At 40.8% G+C, this 9,684-nt stretch overlaps 1 protein-coding gene across 1 annotated transcript in view; it reads right to left on the bottom strand.

Annotated features, from left to right (window-relative positions):
• The window catches only part of LOC126402722 (CLIP-associating protein 1-A-like), a 22,720-nt gene extending 13,206 nt beyond the window's left edge, over positions 1–9,514 (bottom strand). Inside the window, exon 1 of the mRNA XM_050064926.1 lies at positions 9,388–9,514. Within this exon, the coding sequence (XP_049920883.1) occupies positions 9,388–9,409 (22 nt within the window). The 5' untranslated portion in view covers positions 9,410–9,514. The remainder of the gene's footprint in view (positions 1–9,387) is intronic.
• Positions 9,515–9,684: the final 170 nt, after the last annotated feature.

Raw genomic sequence — 9,684 nt, 5'->3', positions numbered from 1 at the left:
ATTTTTAAACTTTTCCTACTTTATATTTTTGAATATTGAGATTGGTGTGTGTTAGGTTCTGACTATTTAGCTGGGGTTCTCTTAGTCCCTAGTTGAGTTATGCCCAGTGACTTAAAAGCTTTTTACAGCCTCTTTTCAGTCACTTTAATTCTCCCCTTTTCCTATTCAACTAGTCTGAGTCTGTATAACTTGTATGTTCTTATGTTTTCAATGTATTTGCATGTTTCTATTAATGGATTGACTCAGGTGCAACAGTCTTGACAATTGCTCTGTGTCAGCCTGTCATTGGCTGCAGCTGCAATACAGATGGTTTGTATTGCCTCTCATTATACCTTGCATTGTGATTGGTGCTAGAACTTTACCTATGTATATAACAGGCTTTCAGTGTCTTTGTCTCTGTTTGATACACTGAAGAAGGCTTAGGCCGAAACATTTGTTTGTTTGTTTGACCGTGTGTTGCCCTAGTAACTTATACATTTTGACTTTTTTGTCTTTTGTGAGTGCTGTTGCCCACAAGCTTTTTGGAAGTCCATATATATACAATCAACTGCCTGCCCTTTATCCAAAGCTGCTGTCCACTTATCCAGAACCGTAAGAAGCTGAAGTGATGTTGATCTCCCAGATATAAATCCATACTGCTTATTACTAAAAAGCCTGTTGGTCTTCATATGATCTACGATATAGTTTCTAATTAATTTTTCCATTGTCTTACAAATCACCGATGTCAGACTAACTGGTCTATAATTTTCTGCCATTGACTTGTTTCCTTTCTTGAAAATAGCACTAATTTGTGCATCTTTCCATTCGCAAGGTAGAGTTGCCTCTTCTAATGATTTATTAAATAACAATGTCAGAGGTTCAACAATTTCACACGCCAACTCTTTTAGAATCCTAGGATGAATCCCATTATTGGTGTCAATATCCTGTAAAAGCTTAATTGTATCCTCAGGAATTATTTTTAAGTGTTTCATTTGCACATCCACTTTTGGCAATTTAGGTATGTGCCCTTCAGGTTCAGTCACAAATACACTGCTAAAATAATCAGACAAAATTTCTGCTTTTTGTTTATCATCCTCTGTTTTCGGAGAATCAGTGTCATCCTGATTGGTATATAAATCACCTATTTTCGTTTTAATTTTTGTCCTCTTATTTATATAATTCCAAATAACCTTAGGCTTATGCTTAGATTGCTTTGCCAAATCTTGTTCATAAATCTTTCTGCAATAACTTGNGTTACTGACTCTGCGATATGCCTTCTGTACCTCTGGATCTTTACTTTTCATTGCCTTTCTTGCAAGAGTGTTTTTTTCTTCAATTTTCTTTTTTGTAATACTATCCAAGGGATATTTATGTTTCTTAGTCTGTGACCGGTTTTTCCTGATTGGCACATACCTATCCTCTATTTCCTCCAACTTTTCCTTTATTAATCTCCATAAATTTTCCACAAATTTTCCTTCATTTCCTTGACCAAAGCTATGACAACCTTTTTTCCATGACGAAAACGAGACAATGACGAACTAAAGACAGATCTTGATGAAAAAAAGAAAAGAAAAAAAAGACAAAATCTATGTTTCATATTCGCTGACAAGACAAGACCTGACAAAAATGTTCGTGGAGGACTATCAGAGTTTGAAAGCAGAGAGCAGCCGTGCTTGAGACGCATAAAAAATGCACGATTATCATCAAATTTAGATGGTTCATAGTTCCAGCTTCTTCAATACGACGACTCGCTGCTTTTCTTTTAATTTGAATTTCTTATATTTATTCAAACATTTCTGCGAGAGCACTTTTACTTCCATGACCTGTAGCCGGGTCATCAGAGTCCTTTTGTAAAGTCAAACTGGCTGACGACACACCTGCAGCCAGGTGCCTTCTCAAAACCAGACTCTACCCACTCCCACTCTGAATGAAGCTCCCTACATCCAGGTGAAGGGTGTGAACACAGCAGTAAGCTTTGGGACGACGTTCCCTCTCTGTCGTTATATTTGGTAACCATGGAATAAAGTCAGATTTCTCAAATTTTATCTTCTTTATGTGTATTTGTTTCACATTTATTTGATCTGTGCTGCTGTTTATCAGAATGTTGGTAGTTTATATAGTATCCTTTTGCCATTAAAATAAATAAATGCACTGATAACTAAATCAATAACACATAAAGGGATACAAGGCTCTCAGTGTTCAACCTCCGTCCACAAGATGGCACTGCTGCCCCACCAGTGTTTCTCCTCACAAGTAGAGCCATGTCACATCCATGTTATCTAACGTTCTTGTCTGATGGTGCACAGGTGGAGGACAAAGACAGGAGGGCTGACAGAAATGGGCTGAACACAACCTGGCATTGACTGAGGGGTAAAGTTTTAATTTCAGATGATAATCTGACCCTGAAGTGACTGATGCTGAGTGAAACCTGCTGCTCCCACAGGCACAAGACAGAAATGTCCCTGTATGTAGTTAAAATCACCACCTGAGAGATAATCCCAGTAATGTACTGGGAGCTCTGTGTGAAAGAGGCTTAATTGTGCCCCTCCTCTGGACGCCAGGTCACAAGTTTCCCCCTGGCAGCGTCTCAAAGTGTGTCGGAGCCCGGAGCCTGATGGAGTCTGACAGCTGATCTCCTGGATGCAAATTCACAAAATGACCAGGGAGAGGTGAGGCGGTGAGAGGGGCGAGGAACAAGGGAGCGTGGGAGAGCGGCGCAGAGTCCCAGCTGAGCTTCAGGAGCTCACAGCAGGTAGCCAGTTACAGTACCACCATGCAACAGGTGCTTTATAATCACTCTCAACCTGTGCACGTGAGCCTTTTCATGGCTGAATGAATGAGGAGGGAAACACCCCTGACATTTTCTCCTGCACCAGCTGGAACAACAGAGGGAGTGACGTTCCCACACAACAATCAGGCTTCATTCACAGCGTTCCCACCAGATTCACACCAGGACAGAGTTTGGAGTTACAATGTGGGAGGGTTTTATGAGACAAGTCATCATGAATCATCAGTAAAATATGCTGAGTATACCGTCGTTAGATAAACAACAAGTACCAAGGTCAATACGTCAAAACTTTTACAAACAAATAAAAAGCTGATCAAATGTTTTTCTGAGTCTAACTGGACTTCAGGGCCAAATTTGAAGACATTTCATTGAGGTGTTCTTGAAATATCAGGTTCACGAGAATGAGACGAACCAGGTCACAGTGACCCTGACCTTGACCTTTGACCACCATAATCTAAACAGTTTACTGTTAAATCCAAGGGAAAGTTTGTGCCAAATGTGAAGAAATTTCGTCAAACCGTTCTCAAGATATCACATTCACAAGAATGGGTCAAACCAGGTCATGGTGACCTTGACCTTTGAGCACCAAAATCTAAACAGTTCATTGTTAAATCCAAGGGAAAGTTTGTGCCAAATGCGAAGAAATTTCGTCAAACCGTTCTCAAGATATCACAGTCGCAAGAATGGGTCAAACCAGGTCATGGTAACCTTGACCCTTGATCTTAGACCTTTGAGCACCAAAATCCAATCATTTGATTCTTGAGTCTAAGAAGACATTCGTGCCAAATTTGAAGAAATTTCAACAAGGCATTTTTTTTAGAAATCACAATTCATGAAAATGAGATGAATCAGGTCACGGTGACCTTGACCTTTGACCACCAAAATCAAAACAGTTTGTTGTTAAATCCAAGTGGAAGTTTGTGCCAAATGTGAAGAAATTTCATCAAACCGTTCTCAAGACACACACCGTTCACAAGTCACATTCGCAAGAGTGGGTCAAACTAGGTCATGGTGACCTTCGACCTTTGGGCACCAAAATCCAATCATTTGATCTTTGAGTCTAACTAGACGTTTGTGCCAAATGTGAAGAAATTTCATCAAGACATTTTTTTAGATATCACAATTCACAAGAATGGGACAAATCAGGTCACAGCGACCTTGACTTTTGACCACCGAAATCCAATCACTTCATTGTTGAGTCCATGTGGACGTTTGCCAAGCCCTCAAAGCATGGGCGCATCTCAAGCCTGTAGTAGACGAGAGGTTCCAGACATAAAAACGAATTCGTCTCAATGGTCAAGAGGTAACAGAAAGGTTAAAAGTTGCTCCAAATCTGAATCAAAACCTCTGAATCACTGTCTTTGACTTAAACGGTAAATCAAGTGTGAAAACTGGTGATTAATCCTGTCAGTTAACAAATCTCTGGACATTTTACAAGATGTCGGACACATTAAATCTATTAACCGTTTATAAAACGTTTCTATTGAATTATTAACACTGAGCATCTTTCTCTTTAAAGACGAGACGCTGAAACAGCTACGTCCTGTTTTTATACGTGACTTTGTATGTTGTTGTTTACTTGTCGGGGCTTTTCGGGTCAATCAGCCCGTGTTCCTGTTTGGAGTAAACCTGTTCCTGTTTGGTGTCGTTCACTTTGTGTCAAGAGGAGTTTTCCTGTTCTGTGTCTATCTGTGCAGAGACCACTGTCAGGTTTGGGACTACATTGTCTGAAATAACCCTGCATTAAACACTCTTCAACAGCTCCTTCTACTTCCTGTATCTCACCCCAGTGAGACGCTCACATCTCTCTGTCCCTGCACTGTGTTCATTATTCAGGAGCTTTCCAACTGTGCAACCTAAGTCCTGCTGGCAGCGGGTACCTGTCCTCGTCTGTCCGCACCTCCCTGCACGACCTCCCGAGGCTGTGTGACGCACACGGACAGGCCCCGGCCAATCACAGAGCTGCATCCAGAGCCACCAATCATACAGGACATCAAAAGATGATGTCTTTGAGTGTCAGAGTTAACTCAAAGTCCACGTACTATCCTTCTAACTGGAGCAGACGGTTGTGTGAAGTCAGTCATGGATGAGTTTGCTGTTAAATACAACATTAAACATCTCTTAGGTATCAAACTGACTCCAACCCGCAAGATGATAACATCATGGCTATTTTCTAGGGCTGCAACAATTCAGTATCGGACGATATCCGCCTTGTCGGGACAAAAGGACGCCGTAAACTTACTATCTTCATATCAGAGGACGCACCCTATTGGGTCAGATGAACAACCCTAGTGTGCGGAAGGTCCAGGGTTCAGCAAAGGCATGCAGTCACAATCAAACGGGATCAGATTCCTTAAGGAGTAAAATCTGAGCCAAGCCCTCAAAGCGTGGGCACATCTCAAGCCCGCTGTAGACGAGAGGTTCCAGACATAAAAACGAATTTGTATCAATGGTCGAGAGGTAACAGAAATGTTAAATGTCGCTCCAAATCTGAATCAAAACCTCTGAATCACTGTCTAAAACTTAAATTAAAAGCCTAGTCCCTTTTACTAGCCCGGTGTGGCTACACATTTCGACAAATAAAGGCCTGTCTCCAATAGAGGCCTGGTCAATTCGGTATCGGCCAATAGCCGCCTTGTCGGGACAAAAGGACTATCTTCATGTCAAGTTACGCGCCCTATTGTTTCCCTGATAATGCTACGTTTTAGATCAGCAGGAAGAGAGCTAGTTAACGTTAGCTGTTAGCAGCCAGTTGCCGGAGCTAACAGCTAACAAAGGTTACACTGAGTTACTTTACGATAAGTTTAAGCTCTATTCAGTAAAAACAAGCGTTAGGTGAGGGTAAATTTTAACGTTTTTATGTTGTGTTCAAATGTTTTTAGGTGCATGGAATTATGTCGCAGAAATAGTTGTGATGATGTCTCGGATTCGGAGCCTGTTACATCACTGATCGCCACACAAGACAATGAACCAGGAGAAATTTCAGCTGGTTGCAATCTGCAGCCTCACCACTAGATGACTCTAATTCCCGCACACTCAACTACACAATAAAGACATATTTGTACGTTACTGGTGTCTGTAACGTTCTCTATCAGTTGAATATTTTGTTACCTGTGCTGGGGCAGCAACTCTGAAAACAGGTGAAACGTTTTAGCCTAATTTTTAAGCAAAAAAGCCAAATTTACGTTGGTTACAACATTAGCTGGTTTTCTTTATGGCCGTAAAATGTACACCTTTGGTTTTACGATTTAAACATGTCAACTTGAGCTCCACGAAAATTTCGGCTATTTTTTTTAACCAAACAATTAACAGAAAGAAAAAAAATCAAAAAGCTGGAAGCAGCTGCTGTTTGTCCAAGCGACATAACAGCCTCAGAATAATGGAAATACTGTTTAATTAAATACCTTCAGGCTGGTTGTCTGTGATAAAACTATTTATTAAAGGGACTTGAAAGCTGCCGTGACTGAGGACAGTCGAGTCTGCAGGATACGTTTCACAAACAGCTGCTTTTATCAGCTGATCTCCCAAAACAAACCATCTTTAAAGCTTTTTATGCCTCTAATTTAACCATATCTGGATTATCTTAACGCTTGACACAACACAGGCAGTTTAAAATCAACTTAAAGTCACGTATAAGGTTTTTTTCTGCCAGAATAACTCACATTATCTACATATTTAGCACCAGGCGAGCAGAGCAGCATTGAACGCATCACTGAGCTCCAGTTACTTGTGGCATTCAGGTCCCAATTATGATCCCAGTGTAATTATCAGTGAGCACAAAGAGAGTCGGGTAATAACCTGTTTCTGCACCAGCGACACAGACGGACAGCAGGCTGGATATTCTCTCTGCACCTCTGAATGTCTGTTCTTCGTCGTGTACAGGGTGGATTTACCTGCAGGGATCCGGCTTGACTCTGCGAGGCGATACCTTCCCCCCGTGGAGCTGCAGTGGCGTCCTGACAGCGACCCAGAGCGGAGGCACTGCTGCCTGCCTCCTCCCTTCCCCTCAGACCTGGTCTTGTGACTGTGGGGACAACAGCTGACAGAGCTCCTACAAAATAAGAGTCCTGGGCTGCCGGAGGAAGGAGTCCATTTCCTCAGTCTTTCTCCTCCACTCTCAGTTTTACAGTTTGTTTCTTCCTGTGTTTGTTTCTCTCTCTCTCTGAGAGGAGTTTTAGTTTCTTATTTTCTGCTCTGAACAATTCTCAGCTGTCACAGTCCTCTCTCTCTCTCTCTCTCTCGTCTTTTTCTTCCCCCACCAGTTAATTTTTTATTATTATTATTATTTTTATGTTAATTTATTGAATTTTTCTGTATCTAAGTTTCATTTCCCATTTCCATACAAGTAAAGATACCACAGTAATTCCTCGATAAATGTAGCGATAGAGATACAGTCACAAAAACTAATTTAAGTACAACTTTATTTAAAATAAATTAATTAATTAAAAAAATTCAAAATATTATAATTAGATTTTTTAAAATATTAATAAATAAAAATAAAAATGAAACAAATTTGAGAAATAGCAATAGTGATAAGAAAAATTAAGTAAAAAAGAATAAATAAACAGATAGATAAATAAATATGAAATATTATTAATAAAAATAATTAAAAAGAAAAAATAATGATAGAAAAAAGAGGTGAAATACTGATGATGATAAAAAAATTTAATAAAAGAAATTAAAAAGTAATAATAGTAAATAAAAAAAAAATCACAAAATATTAATAATAGAAAATAAATAAACAGAGTAAAATAAATGATAAAAATGAATAATGATTAAAATTAAATCAAACAGAGACATAGTAATGGTGATAAAAAAAGGAAAGAAAATCAATTAATCAAAATCTTAAATAAATAGATATAAAAAATGACCTGGAATAAGTGAATAATAAAAAAAAAAAAGACTTAGTCAACAGAAATGAAGACGTAATAAAAATGGAATAAAAATAGAAAAAAAAAACATTTCATAAACTGTGACACGAGTAATAATATCATTATATACAAATAAAAAATGAAAACAGTGAGAAACTAACAGTAAGAGAAAAAAAGAGATTTTTAAATCAATCAATGCAACCAGCTTTCTCAGACGACACAGTTTACCGACAGTAGAAATTTGTAAGCCGACCAATCCCCATCAACAAGCAAGCACTAATTTGCTGTCCACTAATTTCAAGCTACTGCTGCTTTTCACCTGTAAACTACTGAATGCTTTAATTGTGAAAACAACGTGCCGTCACATTTCCGTCGTACATGAACTGCCCGGCACTCGACCCCGATGAAGGACGTGATAAACAGGTAGAGCTCCTCCCTCCATGTCAGATTATCTCACTGACAAATTCATGTTGTTTCCTCAGAGGAAGCTCTTTTTATTTTAATCCGAGGGGCCCCTGAGATGAAAGCTGAGCCTGGTGACCACAGCGATGGGGCCTGTCAGCTCCGGCCTGGGGGGCCAAACAGATCCATGTGATGTCACTCAGTCTGATCCAGAGGGGACGGACACAGGATGTGATATCGTCTGCAGAAACCACGCACTGTTCCTGCAGGGAGGCGGCTGAAAGCTCGTCGCCTCCCGCAGCACAAAGAAACCGGCTCAGGTTACGTTCTGACTGAAAGACAGCGAACACACCCCGCTGAGACCGGGAGAGACTGGGAGAGACCGGGAGAGACTGGAAGAGACCAGGAGAGACCGGGAGAGACTAGCAGAGACCAGGAGAGACCAGGAGCAGGGTGTCCCCACTGAAACATGCTCTTTGTATGACTGATGGACGATACTGCCTCAACCTAAGACGATCAAAAAGATATATCTCATTTAAAAGGATGAGGCAGACAAGGTCACAGCGACCTTTGACCACCAAAATCTGACCAGTTCATCCTCGAGTCCGAGTAAATGTTCGTGCCAATTTTGAGAAATGCCCTTTAGGTGCTCTTGAGATATCACATTCACAAGAACGAGACAGATGCAATGTCACAGTGACCTTGACCTTTGACCACTGAAATCCAAAAAGTTCATCACTGAGTCCAAATGGACGTTTGTGCCAAACTTGAAAAAAAATTCCTTCAAGCTGTTCTTGAGATATCACATTCAGAATAATGAGAGAGATGGAAGGCCACAGAGACCTCTGACCACCAAAAATTCCATCTTTGAGACCCAGTGGACGTTTGTGCCAAATTTGAAGAAGTATCTTGAGATATCGTGTTTACAAGAATGAGATGAATGCAAGGTTACAGTGACCTTTGACCACCAAAACTTAATCAGGTCATCGTTGAGACCCAATGGACGTTTGTGCCAAATATGAAGAAGTATCTTGAGATATCGTGTTTACAAGGATGGGATGGATGTACGGACATCCCGAAAACATAATGCCTCTGGCCGTGGCTGTCGTCAGCACAGAGGCATAAAGACATTTGCTGTATTCATGATGGAACGTTAAATATTTAAACGGCGTTTGTGCCATGTTTTATCCGTTGTCATACACATCCACAGTCTGTTAAAACCCTGTGACAGTGGTGCAGTGTGAGAGGGTGTCACATGTTGTGTCCGCAGGCTCTCAACAACAACAAACAACACAACATCACAGAGCTCATCACGCTGCAACCTGCAGGTAGAACAGGAGATCTTACCTGACACAGGTGACAGCACCATGTTCCCCGACCTCTGGACTTCATCAAACTTACTGAAGATGACGTTCAGCCTGGACAGAGAGGAGGAGGAGGAGGAGGAGGAGGAGGAGGAGGAGGAGGAGGAGGAGGAGGACAGAGAGTTAACATCAGAGTATAAACAGCCGTGCTGCCTTCAGGCCTCTGAAAACAAACCTCTGAAACTGTCTCAGTTCAGTCTCCCCAGGCGGCCGTTAAATAGGCCAAATCATCGACTCGTCGCTCGCAGTCTCTGCATCCCAAAATACTTGTCGTAACGTC

Source organism: Epinephelus moara, chromosome 16 (genome assembly GCF_006386435.1).
Source record: "Epinephelus moara isolate mb chromosome 16, YSFRI_EMoa_1.0, whole genome shotgun sequence".
Lineage (NCBI taxonomy): Eukaryota > Metazoa > Chordata > Actinopteri > Perciformes > Serranidae > Epinephelus > Epinephelus moara.
This window is presented reverse-complemented; position numbering and strand designations above follow the sequence as displayed.